The sequence below is a fragment of the Salminus brasiliensis genome, chromosome 11, assembly GCF_030463535.1.
Source record: "Salminus brasiliensis chromosome 11, fSalBra1.hap2, whole genome shotgun sequence".
NCBI lineage: Eukaryota > Metazoa > Chordata > Actinopteri > Characiformes > Bryconidae > Salminus > Salminus brasiliensis.
In genome coordinates, this window is record NC_132888.1 from 23,411,266 (window position 1) to 23,434,023 (window position 22,758).

The window sequence follows — 22,758 nt, forward strand, 5'->3', positions numbered from 1 at the left end:
CACAACGCTAACCTTTCAATTAGACATGACTGGGTCACTTCCTGCCTCTGAATCCTGCCTGAGTAGACAGCATGTCTTACGTTTGAGACACAGCCTTTCATATCGCGATAATTGTTTTTTTTTTTTTTTATTGCTTCACTTTTATTAATCCATTCTGTAATCAAATAAAAAATGAACGTGCTCGTAGGCTCTATTTTTATTTATTTATTTTTGTTGCCTTATAAGTTGAAAATATGCTTTATAAGTCTTATACAGTTAATACCTTATGAACTTAACTCGTACATGGAAAAGAAGGGCACTTAGCTCCTTCACATGCTTCACATGTCTGACCCTGCACTGAATTATAAGTGCAAACAACATCAACATGGTCTACGTGACCACCCGGAGCTGTCTTCCAGTGGTCGTACACCCACAAGTTCCCCTCCGAACAAAACGATGGCGCTTTCCTCCCCGGCAGCTGCGCGTGCTCCGCGCTGACCCCGCAGAAGCAGAGGCTGGGCTCGCTGCAGTGCGCATGCGCGCGGTCCGGCTGCGGTCAGTGACTAAGCGACGCTTCACCGAGGCGACTGGCGATGCTGGAGAAAACCAACAAAATGCTGTTTTGAGCCTCGAACACGTCGTTTTACAGACCGAGAGTAAGTTCTGCTTCGAGCCCGACTCGACGTGCTGATCTGAGGCGCATGTTGAGCAGCCAGTGCGGGGTGGGGGGTGAGGCAGCGCAGACTCGGCACAAAGAAGCCTGGGTCAGGTTAAACTAACAGCGGCAGCGGCGGCGGCGGCGGCGGCGGCGCTAACCGGAGAGAGAGAGAGAGGGGGGAGAGAGACATAGAGAGAGAGCAGGAGAGCGAGCGAGAGAGAGAGAGAGACAGTCGGGGTTCTTGTGGTGTGGCTAACACCATCCTAGCTGGCTGACCGGCTCCAACAACAGACAGCCACCCCGATAGTTAGCTAGCTAGCTACCACCAGTCCCTCCACATCGACCTTCTGCCGAGGAGGACAATAGAGGCGGTGAACTTCACCGGCTAGCAGTAAGTGAGCTAGCGCTAGGTGGCTAGCGTAACGTCCCAGTCGTCGTGTAGCTCTGGTGTTGTCGAGGCTCTGCTCATAACGTTAATGGCCGTTGTTAATGGTCGTTTAGCTAGCGAGCTAGCTATGCTAGCTAAGTAGCTAGCTAGCAGAGCTGGCGAGCTCGTCGGGCCAAAGTTTTTCTTGGCGAACTCACGGATGGTAGCTAGCATAGCTAGCACTAGCACTAGCTAGCTAGCTGGTTAGTCCGACAGGTTACACTAGCTAGCTAGCTCATCTAGGACGCCGTGGACACTGGATGTCGTCTGGCTGTTGGTAGTAAGCTGGTTAGGCTAACGAATACAGTGCTAGCTTAGCTACTAGCTACTTTTTAAACACCGTGTGAACCAACAACAATGGACAACTCGAGAGAGCAGCCTGATGGTGATGATGATGATGATGATGATGATATTGATATTCAGTGTCCAACTAACCAGCACTAATATGGGTCGTGTGGCCTAGGTTTTCCCTCGGTAAGTTTAGTCGCCACCCGTCGGTTTTGTAACCTAGCCGGGCTTTAACAGGATGTCGTTGCGCCTGGTGGCCCAAATTGGCCCCTAACTAAAGCTGAGCGTGTTATGTGTGGCGAGCTTCGTCATCCTAACATATGGGTCAGTGGCTATCTGCTTTTCTACGCAGTGGTTTTCCCATTTAAGGTGGCTAGCTGAAAGCCCTCAAAACTAGCTAGCCAGTACTCTCAGTTCTAGGTAGGCAGTCTCCTCGGATGTGTGTGTTTTTTTTTTTTGCAGTTGTCACAGCGATCTGGACGGGGGGTGACATCTTGCTGACGAAGAACCAGCGTCTAGAAAGGCCTGCACGGATTACAGTTAAAGGGCTCTTGAAAGATTGATATCTGCGTCTTAAAATGGACGGAGGGTGTCTGCCTGCACTGCCTTCACTGCATTTTTTTTTTGCTGCCCCCCAGGCCAGAGGGAGTGAGCTAGAGAGAGAGAGAAAGAGAGAGAGAGGGAGGGAGGGAGAGCCAGAGCCTGTGGCCTGAATCTCCTGCCGTGCCCTGGGCACCTGCCAGGCTGAGTGCAGAATGGCACTGCTGACACCAAGCCTGCAGGGTGTGCACTGTAGGCTTTGCCACCAGCTGCTCAGCTGAGCTGCGGAGAAAGGTCATGGATGAATGCGTGATATTTAAATAAAGGGCTGCTACAGTGAGGCAATTACCGAAACCCTTTTGTTCGCGCTTGTGATTGATGTTTGAGGTAAGACGGAGGCTGAAGACTCAATTAGCCGTGTTGGGTTGGTCATCAGATTTGATAAGGACTATTAAAAATTAGGCCTTACGCAGACCTTTATCTACTGTGCCCTATATTTCCTGCTGAGTCAAACATCTCTTCGGGGGGGGGCGATGGCCATTCGGGGTGTGTTTGAGTCATTTGAGTCATTGCGCATTATGCAGAGCAAGGGAGACGGGAGTAGGGGGGATGTCAGGAATATCTGGATGAAGAATCTAGAGTTGGTAGGCTGATGCATTCATGGTTGGACACGGTAGAAGATACTAACATGGACTTTCTGCTTGTATGTGTTCTTTCAGTGTGATGAAGAGTGATCATCCGATGTTGCATTAGTGCCTGTGTGACATGCTGGCCTGTCTGCCGGTATCAGCCCCCTCTCTCCAGCTTCTCACCCACACGCAGATGAACACTGGACTTCAGAAATGTAAGTACCTGTTCGTTGCTTCCTAATCCTCTCTCAACCCCCCCACCACCATCTTACTGAACATAGATGAGTAAGCACTGATCGGACCATAGGCTTAGCTTGATCAGGGTGCAGATGTCTTAGCTCGTGTTTTATAATACAGGTAAGTGTTTCCACAATTTGAGTCATAGCTCTTTATTTAGCATGTAAGGTCATGTTTTGGCAGCATAAACTGATCAGTCAACAAATAATGTTCATAATTTTGGAGAATCAGAAAAATAATTTTCTATTTTGAGCGTTGAGGTTGTTGTTTGTTTTAGTTGAATAAAATGGAGCTAAAACTGCAATCACAAACGGCACATAATTGTTGTCATTTAATAAACCGTATAAACAGATCTGGCTGAAGGGATAAACTACACTGCTGACACTATTCAGGATATCTGTTTCTGCAGCTAATGAACAGCTAATGAACAGAATTTCACCCTTAAGGTTTTTGTTTTGTTTAGTCTCTCATCCATGACAGGACCAGCTGTTTTTTCCCCTGTGTGGGTTGTTTCTATATTGTTTCTGCTTCTAAGTACAATAACGTTTTTGAGTCCAGTGCAGAAAATCAGTTGCTGTCCCCTTAATGGAGATAAGATGGAGTTAGTTTTTGAGAAATTTGATTAATTGGTCAATTAATTGGTCGTTTGCCAATTCACATGAATAATCGCAGATCAGAATATTTCTAAACCCAACAATCAGGAAGTCATAAGACTGATGTTTTCTTTTCAAGGTAAATTCTTTTCACATGTGATGTAAACAAGACCTTATCAGTTAAGTTGCTAACTGATAGTACAGCAATGGAAGAGGAAGATTTACTCAGCCTATGTTTACAGTGCAAAAATTAGAGCTGAGTCGTATATTTGGTTATTCCTGAATCTAGTCATATTTGTATTAAATTGAATTATTTTTTTGATTCAAAGGTGTTTTGAATTGTTACTTGTTTGACTGTCGTTTCTGTTTTGCATCACATTGCATTTTGTATTATTTTGTAGAAATACTTGGATTAATGGATTAATGACATGCTCAAATAGAGATCAAATGGTCTTCTCAGAGCTATATCATTTGAAAATACTTGTTTGGATCAGGTATATTTTCTTCTTAAATGCAGTACTTACAAGTACTGTTTTTTATGTGCTCCACTTTCCTTATGATATCATTTTTTTCCATTTCTTTCTCAGGGGACACTACGCAGAAGATGAGATCTGCACAGTATCCAACCCCAGCAGAATTGGATGCCTATGCTAAGAAAGTTGCCAATAACCCACTGACTATAAAAATCTTCCCCAGTAACGTGAAAGTACCTCAGAGAAAGCATCTCCGGCGTACAGTGAACGGTCTCGACACCTCCAGTCAGAGATACAGTCCCTACCCATCTCAGGTCAGCACCAGGACAGGCCTCTTGGCCATCGTCAAAGTTCCTGTTAAAGGAATCCTCAAGGAGTTTGAGGGCGGCCGAGCCCGCTTCCTCCCCAAGATCGTCATGAACCCGCAGAGTGGAACTTACAGCACTCCGAGCACTTTAAACCTGCCTCAGACTGTTCCTCGTATGCAGGCCCTCTCCCAACCACAGCTGTTGGCCCAGAAGGGCCTCACCCACCCTCAGAGCTTGCAGGCCCAGCAAGCCCTTACCCATCCCCATACCATGGCCCAGCAACAGAAGGTCCTGGTTCATCCTCCCAGTTTACAACAGCAGCAAAGCCTGGGCCACCCGCAGACTGTGCATCCTAGTCTGGCTAGCCAACAGCCTGCACCGCATCACGTTCTCCACCATCACCACACACTCGTGCAGCAGCACCACCACCAGTCGGGTCCACAGGGCCTCCGGCACCTTCCCGACGTGACTCAGTCAGCCTGCCTGCAGCACGCCCAGGGTTTCCCCCAAACTCAGCAAGTTCCTCAAGCCACTGGTGCAGGACCTCCTGGCTCCAATGGCATTATGCCGCCGCTGCAGCATCCACCGGGCATGCAGGTTACCGGGAAGCTCCCTGACGCCGACGCCCCTCCCAATGTGACCGTGTCTACCTCAACCATCCCGCTGTCCATGGCTGCCAGCCTGCACCAGAACCGCTCCGGTGACCTTAGCAGCATTGTGCATCAGATCAGCCAGTTCTGCCAGGCCCGGGCCGGCGTGAGCGCTACCTCTGTGTGCGAAGGACAGATTGCCAACCCCAGCCCCATCAGTCGCAACCTACTCATCAACGCCAGCTCCCGAGCCTGCACCCACAACTCTCTACCCTCATGCGCCCTAAGTAACACCTCTGACAAAGCTGGCCCTGCCCCTGCTTTAACACTGCCCAACATGGCCACCATGAATAGGATGGCTGTGTATCATGAAGTAAAGCAGCATCAGCAGGCCCAGCCTCAGTTGCCCCCACAACAACAACCGCCGCAACAGCGCTCATGGAACCACCAGCAGCAGCAGCTGGCTCATCTTCAGGCCCTGCCGGACGGAGCACACCCAGGCAAGAACCCTCCCGGGCCTGGCTTCCCCACCAAGAGCATGAGCTACCCGCAGGACGCTTGCATGGGCCAACCATTTAGTCTGAAGCCCCCCATAGACAAACCTACCCCCTCTCCCCCGGTCAGCGCCATGCCAGGGGCCGTGAACTACAGCAACGGGCACTACATGCAGCCGCCATGGAACAGCATCTTGCCGACGCCAAACAGCGACAGCTCAGGGTCTCAGGACCTGGCCATTCCGTTCCACGGAGGCCTTTCAGGGGCCTCCATAGACTGCACCCCCGGGGCCCAGTACAGGACTGGGGCTGGCGCCGCCGGCCAGACGAACGTGATGCAAACCATGGAGTACATAGGCGGAGATTTCCAGGCACCCTGCTTCCGAGAGCAGAACGCGGCCATGATGGCGAAGATGCGCAGGGCCCCAGATTCGGGCGATAACCGAAATGTACATATTCATCACCCAGGGTACAGATGAGCCGCAAGGCCAGCTCAGACTAGTCATCGTTCAGCGTTAGACCTGATGTAAGGAAACTACCCCTGCTCCTTCTTTTTGTTTCCAGTCTTGCAAGTGATCTACTGATTGTTTTCCACATTTGTGATCTTTTTGTTTTCTTCCAGAATTTTTTTCTTTTCTTTTTTTTTTTAAACTGCTACAGATAACCGTGACCATCAGTCAGCAGTATAGTCCTCTTAATTATGTGCAAGCTTCCACTTGGCACTTCTGTTTTGTGTAGATTAGATTAAGAAGTAGCCTGTGATAGCCTATATTTATTTGTGTTTAAAGAGCACGTAACCATACTGGCATCAAGCAGCATCTGGGTTGGGGTTTCTTTTGTTGTTGTTGTTGTTGTTTATCTCCTCCCTGTTCAGGTCTAGACTTGCTCAGTTGACCTTCCTGACGCTCTCATCTGATCCCTTCCATGGACATGTTTTTTTTTTTTGTTGTCATTTCCATAGAGGTTGTTTTGTTGAGTCATCTTGTTCTAGTTTACTTGATTTTTTGTTGTTGTTGTTGTTGTTGTTTTTGGAAGTGCTAATACTGACCAGGCCACACTCACTCACAGTTCACTGAAGAGATTATTGGGGTGCCATGTTTCCGAGAAGACTGTTTTCCTCTGTGTTGTGATCTGGCATGTCTGACACAGTAATCCGAGTTTTCCCTTTTTAATGTTTACATGCTAATTTGCGCTTGCAACTGAATCAGTAAAAACAAAAGTGCAAATTGACACTGGGATATGCACCTATGACGAGACTGTTTCCCTGGGGCTGACGTACACGACTTGGGCTCAAGTCTTTGATCGGACTGTTACCATTAAGGCTTTCTCGGTGTGATTTGATTTGGTTTTATTTGATTAGGATTTTTTATTTTATTTCCCTCTTTCTTTCGTGTTGCCCAGCTCGGTTCCCTTTTGTCATTGTTGCTGGATGATCTATTACCCAAGTATGCCATTGGGCTCGGTTAAATTTATTCTAGTGGCATGTAGTGATTAGACCCTGGGCCAGAAACTGCTTTGGAGGTTTTTTTAAACCTGTGCACAGGATGCATAGGTTGCAATGTTTTTTTTTTTTTTTTTGTGTGTGTGTGTATCTTTTCTTTTGATTCAGTTACTTGATTTCTCAGAGCTGTTCTGTTTTGGTTGTAACATGTAAAGCTAGTTAGTATTCACTACAGGAGTTTTGACATTTTCAGGGTATGTGCAGAGGCAATGGGGGCCTTCTTTAAGACGTGCATTACGCTTAGGCCCGTGGTTTTCGAAGCGAGTGGTAGTGCAGAATTGTCGCGTTCCTTCAGAAACCTTTGCCACCGTTCCATTTACTGGTTAGTTTTCATTCAGTCACTATCAGAGGAAGTCCTCCTTTGAGCATGAATGGATCACTTGCAAGTTTAATGGCAATATAAAAGAGGACCACAGGCTAAATATGATATTTTTTTTTGGATTGTTGTATTTCTGTACTACTGTAACTGAGAGCTGTGATTAAGCCTTGTGTATGTATGCTGGTGCGTGCTGCCCGAACCGGACTCCGCGCTTGCTCCATTAGTAACACCATCGTTCTCGGCATCGTTCGTCGCTAGTCCTCGCGCAAAGTTTCACCTCAGGTGCCATCTTGTTTTCGACCTAAAATGGCTGACGTGCTAGCAGTGAAAAGGACTGTTAGAACTAAGGAAGTGCAAACAAAGGGGGAAGACGAGTGACAGCTAAGGGCAGAATCAGAGATGTGAAGCCGGAGGGTTTCTCTCGGCCCCGTTTTACCCTCCACAGTCGAACCCTGCCACGTCCATTGCTTTGGTCTGTAACGAACGATCTCCGCTGCTTCAGGAATGTCCACGTATGACGAGTTCCTCTCTCTTTCTCAGGTCAACTGGTGCCTCTCTTCACATGCCGTCCGCGCGCTTCATGCAAGTTACAGTTTAGCTCACGGTTAGCTCCCCCACCCCACTCACCCCACCTCACCCCACCCCTGTCCTCCATCCAGTGGCGTTAAACCGGTCTCTCCGTGCATGTATCAGGGCAGGACATCTGGCAGCCGGGTGCAGGTATTGTCAGGCTGCTGACAGACTTCGGTGTGACTGGTGGAGCAATCGCTGAGCCGTGAGCGGGGTGGCGTGAACGACACCCAGTATCTTAGCCTCCCTGGTTGCCCCTTAAGAGCCTTAAATATTTGTTCCTCGGACTGTCTTCGATGATAGGCATGGTGTAGAAGATGCTGAATTGTGATATTAGCAATTTCATTTAATTTTTTTTTTTTTTTAATGTGAAGACCTTATTTTTTGGGGAGAAAAAGTAATTCTCAAATGAGTGATTTATTATTATTTTAATTGTAATAATTTTTTTGTTTAGTATTTAGCAACTTTATCTATGTATAGTACTGGGCTGTAACAGATTGTCGTTTTGCATCCAGACCACCGCGAGTTATGTTCCTTGTGCTCTCCTCAGCTTCATAATTTATTGGATTGGATTCGCCTGTGCAGTACAACGTCTTGAAGTCCTAGGCTTCTCTCGGCCACGAGCGAACCGCATCCTCCGGCTACGAGCGTAGAGTATAAAACGATGCAGGCTGCAATTGAACCGAGCTTTGTGACTTGATAAACGAAGCCTGCGCGCTTTTGCGGCAGCACGGGCCAGGTGTTCGTTCGCTGGGACTTGGCTAGTCCTGTTGTCGCTTCTCTTTCTCTCTCTTTTTTTGACGTCGTTCCTTTGCCCAAGAAGCTGCTATTTAATTCCATCCACATATTGTCGACTTCCGCCGCCTTCTAAAAACGTCGTAAGGATAGAAACTAGGTTGTTTTTTTTTTTTTTTTTTGTTTTTTTTTTTTTAATTTATGATGCGCCTTTTTTTTTTTTTTTTTTTTTTTTTTGCAATGCAACATTGTTAATGGAAAACGTTCCGTAGTAAGTCGATGCATTTGCCCCGTCAACTGCAAGCTGCTTCTCCTCATTTACTCTCGGTTAAGCTTGAACATCAGATCAGCCGCATTTCGTCCAGTCCTCATTTCATGCCTCGTTACAGCTCAAGGGTGCAAAGTCAGGTCGCTCTTTCTAATAGTTACTGTTTCCATGTGAAGTGCCTCCACTGGGCGGATGTGGACTGTGTGTGTGTGTATGTGTGTGTGTGTGTATGCGTGTATGCGACTGCCTGGATGTGTAAGTAGGAAACGTACTGGCACAAGTGCACATTGCATAGACCCGGTGCACTGTTCATGACTGGGGGACCAAGCTACTTTAAAAAAAACAAACAAACAAAAAAAACAACTACTGATAATTCCAAAAAAAAGGAAAAAAAAAAAAACACAGACCGAAAAATAACCTTGCATGTGCCGCCACAGGCATACGATCTGTTTGAATCCGAATAGCTGCTGCTGAATCATTAGTCGAGGTGGTTAAACCTACGCTGCTGAACTTCTCTTGGTGCCCTAGAACCATTCTAAGGAGTGCTGTGGAAAGGTCTTTATATCTTACTGAGCACATGTACTCTCACTCACTCCCCTCCCAGAACGACACGGCGGCCGTTTCGAAGCTCGAGGGGGCAAGGGTGTGTGTGGGGTGTGTGCGCGTGTGTGTGTGTGTGTGTGGAGGAGGGGAGGGCTGTGTCTGTTGGGAGTTGTGCTGAGTGTGTCTCATGTTGTTCCGCCAAAGAAGGAAATGCCGCTCGAATGGTAGCAGTGTACACCTGTAACTGTGTAACTGAAATCTGTCATTCCAGATGCCCATTTGTTTCAGGAACAATGTGTTGCACAGACATTCCCCTCTAACCAAAATAAAGTTTGACTTGCGTTTGCAAAGAAAGTGTGCTTCCATATCTTCTTGGACGTCAGAGTCTGATCACAGCTGATTTTTTGTTTGTTTGTTTTCGGCTCATTTCCAAGTTCTGCTTTCAGAGTTGTGGCGCTCTGATGAATTGGGAGCTCTAACAAAAGGAATCCTGACCACTCTAGGCTGGGGCCAGGACTGAGATAAGAGTGTGTACGGCTGTTGAGGCGCTGCACTGCACTGCAGGCCGGGTGAGTTTCCGATGTCTTAAAACCTCACATCAACCACAGTTCAGATACCAACTATTTGATGGGTGTTGCCTCAGAAGTAGGTCGTAGAGACCAACTGACACAATGACGAACCACAAAGGACTTCAGGAAGAATTCCGTAGCTGCCCTTTTATGACCGTCGATCATAATCTGCAGCACTTTCCTTGAAAGACTGGCCTGACATTCTTGGTTAAGGCCTGCTTCATGCCTGTGGGCCTCTGAAAGAAGAAGGAAGCGAACTCTTTGGATGTGAATTACTAATAAAAATGTGGTCTGATCGAAGTCCTACACAGTGCAGGCTAGAAAAAGTAAGTGACCAAACCAAACGTTTCCTGTAGATGCAAATAAGATTCACACAGCATTGAGAAGTAGTTTCGGATCCCAATTTCTCGCTTTGAGTGTGTTTCAGTTATGAGTGTGTGCAGATCTCGATAGGATTGAGGTTAGGACCTAGCCCTGGGCCATTCCAATTTCCTTGTGTGCTTTGGGTCATTGTCTTGTTGCCAAACCCAATGTCTCTTTAACTTGAGGTCATGGACTGCTGCCCTTAGATTCGTCACAATGTTTTGATGCACCCTCCACCATGCTTCACAGATGAGATTTTGGTGTTGGTGTGTGGTGATTTATTCCCTCCAAACATAGCATTGAACGTTTCGGGCCAAGAAGTTCCACTTTTGTCCTCATCTGTTCCTAGAAATATTTTTAATCCAGCAGCATCCAGATGGCTTTTGGGAAACTTGAGAAAGGACAACAGCGACCTTCTTCGTCGTGTCCTTCCATGAACACTGTCCTTTGCTGTTACTCTTAGGCTCTTCCTCTCTTCTTTCAGGACTATACGAGTGATTAGAACTAGAGAAGGTAGCAACAGTCCTGAATTTCCTCTATTTGTAGACTGTCTAACTGTGGATTGATGTGCACCCAGGTCTTTTGAAAGTTGTTTGCCTCAGGGCATGCTTCACACTAACCAATGTTTTGGAGAAAACCAAAGAAAAGGCATCTGTGAATCCCACACTTTTTAATCTGACCTCAATAATGATCAGACCTCATTTTTATTAGTAATCTATGCAGAAACCCAAGTACAAGTTGCACCTGTCGCTGCCACAGATGAGCAAATACCCACTGCAGCGAAGTACTGCCAACAGATTAGGACTCCCTGGAGCAGATAAACATCATGAACCTATTGGTACCATACCTAATGCCAGGCATGGGCTAGAGGCCTCCAGCATTGAGCAGTGTTATCCATCCAGCACTTTTGGAATAAGGTGAGTTGGAGATCGTCCAATATCCTTATCCTCACTAATGCTCTTGCCTCTGAATGCAATCAAATCTTCACAAAAATGTTCTAGCAAAATCTACTAATAGCCTTCTTCCCTGGACAGTAGAGACAGTTACTCCAACATAAGTAGGAAAACTTTTTTTTTTCAGAAGGAACAATAAATGAGCAGGTGTCTCAATACTTTTGTCCATATAGTGCACATTATTTACTATCAGACCTGGCGAATGTTCAGTCGCTTCTTTTGAGAACTTTACCGTTTTAGCAATTTATTGCATTTTTGTTTTTTTTTGCAGTGATATCACAGTGCAAGAGTAATCGCCATCAGCGTGCCATATCTCTCGTTCCACACTTATTGAAATAAACGTGAAAATAGTACAAATGTGAGCGTTATTGCGTCCGTCTTCAAGTCAATACAGTATTGCATGGATACCAACTTCTGCATAGTAATCAGAGTTCTTGACGGTAATCGAGGAACGAGATGTTCCATTAAGAGACCGCTGGAGACTTCTAGGGCTGCTGTCCAGCAGTCCGGCGTATCTGTCAGTCTGACGGGTTTATTTGTCGGTCAGATGGCTCATCGCTCTGCTCTGTGGGAAATGGAGTTGCTTCCACTGTGTGCTGGTCAGGTGTCGGGTCAGCGAGTTGCTCCACCTCTGAAGGCTCTTTCACAGACTCTTCAGAATTGTTGTTGTTGTTTCCATTCCTGTGAAGAGTGCAAACACAGGCGGTGCAATCAGCCAGAGCAGTCGTCACACTGAACAGTTCATCAGTACTAACTGTAAGAAAAGAGTGCAGAATTCTAGGAAATCTGGGTTTCCTACTTGAATGGACCCTAAAATGTGAGTTCATTAAATGAAATGAAATAAATGAAAACCTGAAAATGTGAATCTGAAAATATTATGAAATAGGAGCCTCAGCAGGTAGGGATGGACACTATCCCCTATTTTCATACACTGATTCGATACAGTCTCCAAACAATTACTGTGGTACAAGACAAGACAACCATCTTCACCATTAGTGTTGGGCAGATGGAATTTGGCCTTCGTCTTTAACCCACCCGTGCCTGGAGCAGAGGGCAGCCGTTTGCTCGTGCCTTTGCCCTAGTATTAAACCGACAACCCCATCATCAATAGCCTGGTGCTCTAACCACTGAGCCACCACTGCCCACCAAGGGCGTGGAGTAGCGTAAGTGGCGTAAGCACATTAGCTAACACAGTTCTACGTTTTCGTGGCTTCTGTGCAGCTTCAGACAGCTCAGTTCGGCTGCTGTTGACCAACTACTGAGTGTTCAGGCACATTTGGTAAACCCCTTGATCCAGGTTTGCTTGCTTTCCCTTTTGATTAGTATATCGCTAAACTCCCTCCCCCCACTCCCTCCCCATGGTGGTGGGAGTGTATCAAGGAGTGGTTTTGCTGGCTGAAGGCTGGGTGGTTTGCATCAACTCATACCAGCACAACACGCACTAACAGACCACCACCCACCATCTCGCTCTCACTGCAGTGCTGAGAGAGAGAGAGAGAATGACCCACCACCTAAATACTACCTGCTCTGTAGTGGTCAGTCCTGGTCCTGTGGGGTCTTGAGCATTGAAGAACAGGGTGTGCAGAGAATTATAGAATTACTATATGGTGAGAGGAGCTGATATGATGGACAATGAGTGTAGAAACAAGGAGGTGATGTTAATATTATGGCTGGTCTGTGTATATGCCACACTTTGGCAGGTGCCACTGTACCGAGATCACTGCTTCACTTCATGTCAGTGGTTTTAGACCTATGGCTAATAGGTGTAGTGGTGTGACATACTTGTTATCCTTTTCAAACTTCCTCTCCCGGTAGAGGGTGCTTTTCTTCATCATGTAGAGAAGCACCATATCACAGAAAAAACTCCCCTGTGGAAAAGAAATAGAAAAATAAAGAAATCGTGAAACTCCAAGAGTAGCAGAAGTCTAATGCCATGACTGTGAGCATTCGTAGGCACGATTACACTGAATAAAGAAGGACTGGTGTGTCCACACAGACTGAATATCATTAGGAAAGCTGCAACGACCCTTTTAGGCCCTGTTTACACCTGCTCACTTCATCTATCTTAAGTACCAGCATTATATCTGGATCAGGCCAAGACCAATTTACCCCAGATACAAATCCCACCACTCAAACCACTTCAGGGGGAGGTGGTCTGAGACGCGTCTGAGGCACGTTTGAGTCACTTCCGTCACTCCAAGATACATTCCACAACCAAAACATCTGGAATAATTGCTGTGCAATAAGCAGATTTGCAGAATCCGTCCCACACCGTGATCAGATTCCAGTCTGACTAACCGGAGACACGTTTGACTGATTGCAGCTACAATTAGAGCAGGGCAATATATTGATATTTTTTCTTATCGTGATGATAAGCTTTTCTAAGCACATGGAGGAGACTGTTAGTGCTTAATAAACACGGATCAGCTGCAGGTAGTGTAATTAGACTGAAGGTTTAATTAGATGAGCTGCAGATGTTGAATAAAAATCACTGTGCTCAGTATAGGATAGAATCTGAATAGTAGTTTAGAAGAATCTGTGTTTACTGATCGTAAGTCATTAGTCGTATGAAAAATGGCTTTAAATATCGTGATATAGTATTTTGACCGTATCGCCCAGCCCTACCTACAGTCTTATCAGGATACAATCCAGATACTAGTCACACAAACAGACCAGGTGTAAACAGGGCCTTGGACTGTTTAGCGAATAAGGCTGATATACTTACAGCACCCATTAAGGCAAGGCCAGAGCCTATATTTATAACCGTGGGAATTATATTAAACTTTCCTGCCTAAAAAGAAAAAAGAAGGAAACAAAAAGTAACTGGTCAAGAGCAAACACCGAACACTGGCACAGAAGACCATATGTGGGACCATGTCGTAAGAATTTCTGTCATTACTGTCATTACTTTGCCATGAACCAGGATGTCGAAGCGAATCCCATACACCTTTAAGAGTGTTCTGTGAGTCTCTCCGGCAGCATTTTTGAAGTAGCGGGCATATCTGAAATAAAGGGTCAGTTGGGGTTAGTTCGGACCCAAATAAGCCGTAGAGTGGCGTTTCACAACGGGCTGAAGGATTACCTGAAGTTGTATCCTGATGAGACCGAGTTGGCTGTAGCTTTGACGTCCAGCCGTGTGAAAGTGTAGCGGGGATGGCACTGCGAGTAACCTTTGTCCAGGTCACAGTGCCACTCGATTAGGACTCCCACTGACCCGCCCTATGTAGGAATTATGCTGTGTTCATATGCAGTGTCGAACTCCTTATACTGGGTTTAATTCGAATGGGTTTGAATAGATGCCCCAAGAAATGTTTAAACATGCAGAGATGGAGGTCAAATAACTATTCAAATAAAACTCATTTATGATATGTAAGGAATAGAAATGCAGTTAGCACATATGTGGAGAAAAGTGCCAAAGAATGCACTGATGACTCACCAGCAGGGCCATGTCCTGAAAATCGTGTCCGGCTCTGCGGACGATATCCCCAAGGCGAAATATGGGGCAGTATGGATGAGCAATCTCATCATACAGACACGTCTTCAAATATGTGTCCGTGGCTGTGTCTAAGACGTTTGATCTGAGGACAACATTATTCAGGTTAAGCAACAGAACGGTACCCAAAGGACGCGAGGGAAAGAAATGACAGGGTTTTCTATAATTAATGTAATTATAACCCATGTAATTCCTTTTCCCTAAAGTCCATTCAGGGGCTTCATAGACATTTACATTACATTTACATTTACTGCATTTAGCTGACGCTCGTATTACAGAGTTGGGCCAATGGAGTGTTAGGAGTCTTGCCCAAGGACTCTTATTGGTGTAGTGCAGCATAGCCACCCAGACCAGGAATCGAACCCCAGTCTCCCACATGGTGTGGTAGCTCAGGGGCAGGACATAGACCACCATAGAATGGATCTGACCGTCCCTAATGAAGTTGTACGATAGTGAGGTAATACTACAGAACAGTTAATACTGTTTAATAGTCTGAAAAACACTCTTGTTCACTGGCCAGTAGGTGGCCTCTTGCCTCCACTTTTAGCAAAGCTTCATGGGAAAACATGTAAGCCTGGTTATAAGCAACAATAAGTTGTTCAGTTGTACCCCCTGCTGGACAAAAAGAATATAGGCAGTCAAGAGGAACTGCTCAGATTTACACTTGGGGGTTTTGGATGTGTTATAGGGACTGATCTCTTCTTTTGTGACAGATAACTGTCATTAATAACTGACTTCATATTCCAACAATACAATGAAAGCAGAGACGGCGTAAGCAGTAGTGACGGCAGTGGCTGCGGCCATAACTGCCAGTGGTAATGTTGACTTTGCTTGTACCACAGAAGCATAGTTCTGCACCAGTTCTTTCCACTGTAGCACTGGAGTCACATTAAATCGGACATTTGATTCATCTAATGAATCGGTTCAAAGAAATGAGTTCAACTTTCCACCCCTAGTATTTGTGGCAGGGCTGGCCCAAGCCTTTATGGGGGCTGTAAGCAGATTTTCATTTGGGGGCCCCCTCAAACCACCACCTCAGCACCAGATGCTTTATCATTTCATAGGAAGGGAGATATTGGGCAATACGCCGAAGCGCCCGGGCCTTTATCCACCACCCAAGCGGCGCGTGTCTGCATCTGCGCAACAGTGGCAGCAGCCAACAGCAGAAATGGATTAACCTAGTATTGGTGTGCCAACTATAAAAACATTTACCGGTGTAATACCATTCTGTTTACCATACCATGTGATTTTTTTAATGTACATTTTTAATCATGATATCTTAGTGCTCTTGGGGGCCTCCTGGTGGTGTTGGGGCTCTAAGCGGCCGCAGAATTCGAGTATGCCTTGGGCCGGCTCGGATTTGTGGCCTACAAGAGTGCTTCTGGTCTTTGGATTAAATCCTTCCGTCCTACTTACTTGGAGAAGCCAAACTTGGGGAACCTTATGAAGTTCTTTATGTATATGGTAAAGCTTTCGGTTTTTCCTAACAGAGGCACACTACAAGAGGAGAAAAGAAGGTGGTTATTACATGCAGAATGGAGGCATAAACAGATCAGCATACTGAAGATGAATGACTACTAGCTGCTTGTCTGCTCTCTGTGACATTAGGAGTATTTATGGGAGCAGAAAAGTCCCTAACTTCACTGAACTCCTTGTATACCGCTGTGGGTGGTCCTTTCACACCCATGGTTGATGCTAAACACACATGCCATAAAGCAGACATAGCACTGAGGTCTTACCGTGGTCGCTGGCTTCTTTCGATGGGGCACCAGCCATATATTTCACAGGTTCCAGTAGAGTTCCTGTCTTTCTTCAAGCAGCGTCCAGTCTTGACTCCTGGAGTGAGGAAGCATGTTTAACAGCTCTCAAAAGTTAAAAAGGTGTCCTAGAATGGAAAACTGTTGGAAGACTATTTACCTTGGCATAGTTGAACAGCCCGTCTCCAAGCTGACAAGATTTTTGGACTCAGTGTTGTGAAACAAGCAGCACACCGACACCAGATTCTGCTAGTTATTGGAAAACTATGTTGCTACATGGAGCAGGGGTTGGTGCCAGGCTAAAAGCTAACACTAGCCGACCAGCTTTTTACCATCCGTTCTATCCAGTGTCCACTCCAGTGTCCTGTCCAGCAAAGCCCACCACACATCAGACTGGGAACTCAAAAGCGCTACGCTAAAAACTCTCTACTAGCTGAGAAACTCTGAGAAGACACTGTGAGGACATCGACACTGTCCAGGCTATGTTGTGTGGTTCCTGTAATCTCCTGTCATGGTGACATAAACTAGTATGTTTCATTCTGAGGCTGAATAACAGGGTTGTAAATAGGCTTGTAAAACCACATCTGAGCAATAGTCACCCCATACATCCAAAAACAGCTGTTAGGGCCCTCATTTACACCTTGCTCAAGGCAGGTCGCAATGCTCACTGCTATCTTACACCCCGCCAACAGTCTATTCTCAGGCCTTCCACCTGCATGGTTTAAATAGCAACAGTGCTTGTGAATATATCTACACTGATGGACATGGTGGTCTCGAAATGAGGTGTGTTCAGGTCGATTTCTGCCGTATTGCTATCACAGGAGCTCCACTGACTGAAAACAACCTAGGCAGACATCAACAGTCAGTGCATTGTCAACACAGGCACGTGCCCGACGTGTGTACACCCCTGCTTTACGCCACTGAAATAGCAATCCGCCAAAGTCAGACCGCACCTGGCTCTCAAAGGGAATGACAAGTGATGCCCAAAACACACCTGTGATTCATTCAGAGATTTAGTACATGCCTTTTGTGCGTTTCGAGCCACGCAAGGCGTACTTTTTCCATCGCTACGATTGCAAAGACACACCAACATGTCCTAAATCAAGCTGCTATCGCTAAAATAGGGCCCCATATGTTAGGATCATCTAAACTGGTGGGGACAGTGTTTTGTGCACAGATGCCTTTCAGTCCAGATTCATATAATAAGTAAAAAAAAAAAAAAAAAGAGGGATGTTTCTGCCTACCGTTGCCAGCTATGACTGTCTCTCCCTCTGGGCAGTCTTCATTCTTCCTACAATGACCGTCTAGCACCTTAAAACTCTACGCAAAACACAAGATCAGTTCAGAATCTGCTCTGAGCGACTAGCGTAAACGTGACCATGCCTTGTTGTAGGTTTTATTGCCTGACGAGGCCTACCGGAGCGCCAAACAGCGGCGTGGAAAGTGAGGATGTTTACATACCGGCGAGTGATCTCATGAACACTAAGATGGAGAAGACGAGAGTGTGACTGTGACCATATGAGGCAGTGTGTGAGGCCTTCTTTTTGCATGCGCTACTGTCTGAAGGAGTGCAGCCTCTGGTGTTGGGTTAGAGCTGAAACGTGGAGAGTGACGAGCCACTCAAGAACACCTCACATGCGGGGTCTTGTTACTGTAAAAGCCAAGCCGATGGGGGCATCAAAACATAGCGTGGGTGACAGAAGGTGACATTTTTTGATACTGACGACATCTAGCGCTTCAGCTTAAAGGAGCATTAGCTGCTTCATTAGCAATGCCAGGCACTTCAAGCAGGCCACAAAGAGGCACATTCACTGCGAATCTGTCGGAAATCAGCTAAAATACCTTAACAAGAGAGTCATGATCAGCGTACTAAAAAAAGCAGTGCCAAAGTAAAAGCAACAGTCAACAGTCTTATCGACTCTCGTACAGGTCACAGATTTGTAGCCAGCTGCCTGCAGAATTCAGCCTGGGACTGAACGCAAGACACCGGTCAAAAGTTTGGAATTACATTTGTTGCATGTTCTTGGACATGCCAATCCTGGGCAGCTTCACAGGCCTCAAATAAATCATTAAATTAGTGACAATACTGAATATATTCAGTATTTCTTGTGTATATATTTAATATATCTCTTTTGTATAAATAATATAATATATAATTAATATAATATATATATAATATCATTTTCACCCCCCTTTACACCTGTGTAATGTGATGTGACAATAAACCTGATTTCATTAGATTTCATTTTAAATTAAGTTTGGTTGCGGTTGTTGATTTGTTTTTTAATGACTCTAATAAATATCTATAACATAAAAAAAAACATATTTTTTCAAAAGCACTGAGGCTAAAAACCTGAAAGAAAGCTGTAGGTTATATTATAATTATATTACGTTTAATATAATATTATCTTACTTTATCAGGTCATCATTTATTATTGTTCTCATATACTTTGAGTTAAGTGAAACATTAAAAAAAAAAAACTGTTGCTGTTTATAATATTTAATATTATACACTGTGTGTTATACAGTGGGGAGAACAAGTATTTGATACACTGCTGATTTTTCAGGTTTTCCCACTTGCAAAGCATGTAGAAGACTGTAATTTTTATCATAGGTACTCTTCAACTGTGAGTGATGGAATCTAAAACAAAAATCCAGAAAAATACATTGTATGATTTTTAAATAATTAATTTCCATTTTATTGTGGGAAATAAGTATTTGATCATCTATCAACCAGTAAGAATTTTGGCTCTCACAGACATGTTACTTCTTCTTTAAGAAGCCCTCCTGTTCTCCACTCATTACCTGTATTAACTGCACCTGTTTGAACTCGTTACCTGTATAAAAGACACCTGTCCACACACTCAATCAGTCAGACTCCAGCATCTCCACAATGCCCAAGACCAGAGAGCTTTGTAAGGACATCAGGGATAAAATTGTAGACCTGCACAAGGCTGGGATGGGCTACAGGACAATAGGCAAGCAGCTTGGTGAGAAGGCAACAACTGTTGGTGCAATTATTAGAAAATGGAAGAAATGCAAAATAACGGATAATCTCCCTCAGTCTGGGGCGCCATGCAAGATCTCACCTCGTGGAGCATCAATGATCTTGAGGAAGGTGAGGAATGAGCCCAGAATTACACGGCAGGACCTGGTCAATGACCTGAATAGAGCTGGGACCACAGTCTCAAAGAAAACAATCAGTAACACTCTACGCCGTCAAGGATTAAAATCCTGCAGTGCATGCAAGGTGCCCTTCCTCAAGCCAACGCATGTCAAAGCCCGTCTGAAGTTTGCAAATGACCATCTGAATGATCCAGAGGAGGAATGGGAGAAGGTCATGTGGTCTGATGAGACAAAAATAGAACTTTTTGGTTTAAACTCCACTTGTCATGTTTGGAGGAAGAAGAATGATGAGTACAACCCCAAGAACACCATCCCAACCGTGAAGCATGGCGGTGGAAACATCATTCTTTGGGGATGCTTTTCTGCAAAGGGGACAGGACGACTGCACCGTATTGTGGGAAGGATGGATGGGGCCATGTATCGTGAGATTTTGGCCAACAACCTCCTTCCCTCAGTAAGAGCACTGAAGATGGGTCGTGGCTGGGTCTTCCAGCATGATAACGACCCAAAACACACAGCCAGGGCAACTAAAGAGTGGCTCCGTAGGAAACATCTTAAGGTCCTGGAGTGGCCTAGCCAGTCTCCAGACCTGAATCCAATAGAAAATCTTTGGAGGGAGCTTAAAGTCCGTGTGGCCCAGCGACAGCCACGAAACCTGAAGGCTCTGGAGGAGATCTGTATGGAGGAGTGGGCCAAAATCCCTGCTGCAGTGTGTGCAAACCTTGTCAAGAACTACAGGAAACGTCTCATCTCTGTAATTGCAAACAAAGGTTTCTGTACCAAATATTAAGTTTCTTTTTCTGGTGTATCAAATACTTATTTCCCACAATAAAATGGAAATTAATTATTTAAAAATCATACAATGTATTTTTCTGGATTTTTGTTTTAGATTCCATCACTCACAGTTGAAGAGTACCTATGATAAAAATTACAGTCTTCTACATGCTTTGCAAGTGGGAAAACCTGAAAAATCAGCAGTGTATCAAATATTTGTTCTCCCCACTGTATATGACACATATTGTTGTGGTCCAATGAAAAGCATGTATCTCCAACATGGTAAAAAACTGGATAACTTTGAATAGAAGTCAATGTAAAATAAGAGTTTATTCATGTAAGTAATTTGGAGCATTTCTATTGGTCCATTTATACAGAGTACAGAGCAGGGAATCCTTTGAGACACATTCACTGACTGTACGACTACGAGCACCAACTGCCTGGAGTTGAATATGGTCACTTTATATATTTTCTACATTACATATGCTTTATTTAATTGGTATTGCTTCATAAAAATATGTCCAAGAGGGTGAATACTTTTCTAGTCACTGTAAGGTGTGTGACGTCAGAAGGTGTTCTACTACTCTCACTCTTGCTCTCTTTTAAACCCTTTTGGCTTAGAGTGCGATGCTAGTATCACCACTGGCAGATCATAGGAAACTGTCTACGGCTATACTGTGTTAAAATGATCTAGGACGTTGGTCTTACCTCAGCACAGTAGTCTAATCTCTGATTCGGCGTTTCTATGAAGTTGGTCGTTATGAAAAGCACAGCCTCTCCCTGGAGAAATGGGGACAAAAATACACTGTACAGTTATAATAGATATAGATATTTCATATGTCCAGCATTGCACAGCTGAACCTCATCATCATCATCATCATCATCAGTTAATGATTTGAGTGGTAGAGGGAAACACTGCTCTACAGTATGCACCTACGCATCACCACACACACACACAGAGAGGCTTTCACAGGCCAGTGCTGACCTTACCTGCTGTGGGATGACATAGTCTTCTGGCCCCCAGAGTCGGGGTCCAGTGCCCGACGTGTTGGTGAGTAAAACCCCTTTAACCTTGGTGATGACTGAACTCTGAATCGATTCCTCAGTCTCCTGGTAGCCTTTCTTCATCAGGAACACCCAGCTATACAGACACAGGGTTTACATCCACACACACCAATGTTCAAAAGTGGGAAACGACTGAAGTACGTTATTTAGACATTTATTAAGCTGTGAAACCATTAGCTAGCTAGTTAAGGGTTAGGAAAGGCGATGACCGGAGCTGTAGACCTTCCTAAAATGACTCATTCATTTGACTCACTCAATCATGAGGCGGACAACTTCACAAAACGAGCTAATATGATTAAAAATAATGAGCAGAAGTCTAATATAATATTTAATAAAACGTTTATAATTATTTTACAACTCGCAAATCTTCATGGTACCCGTTTAACAGTGTATATTAAATAAAATATATTTTAAAAATATTTTAGGTTACTATTTTTTTTTATTTCCGCACAAAAATTGTAGTTTACAATAATCTGTTATATGTTTGCATATTTATAATAAATAATAATAAATAAAAATAATAATAATAATTAAAACAAAAAAGGTGTGGGTATAATAGCATGTAAGCTAGCGTAGGTTTTCCCACTCAGTCACACCCCGCCAGGCTAACCCCCACCCTGGTGGTCTTACCCGATGATATACCCCAGCAGAGACAGCTGAATCAGTCTGTACAGCACTCCAACTTTCTTATTTTTGGCGATAACGTATTTCTCCGTCTTGTAGTCGAAGGCAGACAGGAGAACCCCTCTACAGTCCAGTGCCATGTCTGCGCCGGGCGCCTGTGACACGCTAGGCTTCAGGCGAATCAGCGGGCTGCATCAGCGGGCACAGACACGGACAGAGCCCCCCTCTCCCAAAACACGAACCGCAGGAATCACCGCCGTTCACCTCCTGCCTGTCAGGAGGTGTAATTCCCATTCAGCCTGGCGCGATATGAGCATGACAGAGCTGTGTTAAGCGGTGGAAAGTGGGGGAAGCTGCCCCTCCGGTCTGATTAACCGAGCAGCACCCAGGCCTCGTCCACTCCGGTCCACGACGATTCGAGTCAGTCCACGTTTTGCTCTGTGTCAACTCAAACCACGGATCTGCGTTAAATAGCGAGAAGGGCTATTCCCAACAAACACAACACACTTCACCTCTTCTGCGCTAGCCCGCATTTTTGCGCTCCGGCAGCTCCTGAAACAGGGCGCGGAATCGATTCCTAAAACCAGCCGATTCGTCCATTTCTGATCCTTTGCGGATCGAGAATCGACTCTTCGATTCTGTGAGGGCGCTCAGGTTCGCCTCCCGCGCGCAGACAGCCGTCTAAAAACAGGCCTCCTTCCGCACCTCGTACGTTAATATTTCACAGCAGTAAAATGAAACATTTATAAGGAAAAAACGGCCCACATTTGGCTCACATGACGTTTTTTTGGGGGGATTGGGATTTTCTTTATGAAACTTTAATAAAATAAATAATTTTATAATAAAAATAAATAATAAATAAATAAATAAATAATAAATAAT

The 22,758-nt window shown here is 45.1% G+C and overlaps 2 protein-coding genes across 3 annotated transcripts; one reads left to right on the top strand and one right to left on the bottom strand.

The window, feature by feature from the left end:
* Positions 1–533: 533 nt before the first annotated feature.
* Positions 534–6,476, top strand: fam222bb (family with sequence similarity 222 member Bb). 2 transcript variants are annotated; one of them, XM_072691254.1, is made up of 3 exons: positions 534–635; positions 2,612–2,736; positions 3,939–6,476. In XM_072691254.1, exons 2-3 carry the CDS (start codon positions 2,658–2,660, stop codon positions 5,693–5,695), a joined length of 1,836 nt encoding a protein of 611 aa, XP_072547355.1. In that variant the 5' UTR covers positions 534–635; positions 2,612–2,657; the 3' UTR covers positions 5,696–6,476. The 2 variants fall into 2 exon arrangements, with proteins under 2 accessions (XP_072547355.1, XP_072547356.1); XM_072691255.1 differs by lacking the exon at positions 534–635 and adding an exon at positions 1,511–1,538.
* Positions 6,477–10,749: 4,273 nt separating this feature from the next.
* Positions 10,750–22,513, bottom strand: p2rx8 (purinergic receptor P2X, ligand-gated ion channel, 8). The gene is made up of 12 exons (XM_072692245.1): positions 21,883–22,513; positions 21,178–21,328; positions 20,896–20,967; positions 17,532–17,607; positions 16,270–16,366; positions 15,947–16,027; positions 14,474–14,615; positions 14,120–14,256; positions 13,946–14,039; positions 13,763–13,828; positions 12,820–12,905; positions 10,750–11,718 (listed from the first exon to the last, which is right to left on the bottom strand). Exons 1-12 carry the CDS (start codon positions 22,014–22,016, stop codon positions 11,556–11,558), a joined length of 1,299 nt encoding a protein of 432 aa, XP_072548346.1. The 5' UTR covers positions 22,017–22,513; the 3' UTR covers positions 10,750–11,555.
* Positions 22,514–22,758: the final 245 nt, after the last annotated feature.

Bases quoted from the DNA above. Each gene is read 5' to 3' on its own strand.
- fam222bb (XM_072691254.1), top strand. From the start codon at position 2,658: ATGCTGGCCTGTCTGCCGGTATCAGCCCCCTCTCTCCAGCTTCTCACC. The intron at 2,737-3,938 runs GTAAGTACCTGT...TTTCTTTCTCAG, and splicing joins GAACACTGGACTTCAGAAAT to GGGACACTACGCAGAAGATG.
- p2rx8 (XM_072692245.1), bottom strand. From the start codon at position 22,016: ATGGCACTGGACTGTAGAGGGGTTCTCCTGTCTGCCTTCGACTACAAG. The intron at 16,028-16,269 runs GTAAGACCTCAG...CTCCTCTTGTAG, and splicing joins GAAAGAAGCCAGCGACCACG to TGTGCCTCTGTTAGGAAAAA. The intron at 14,616-15,946 runs GTAAGTAGGACG...TGTTGTCCTCAG, and splicing joins CCCAAGTTTGGCTTCTCCAA to ATCAAACGTCTTAGACACAG.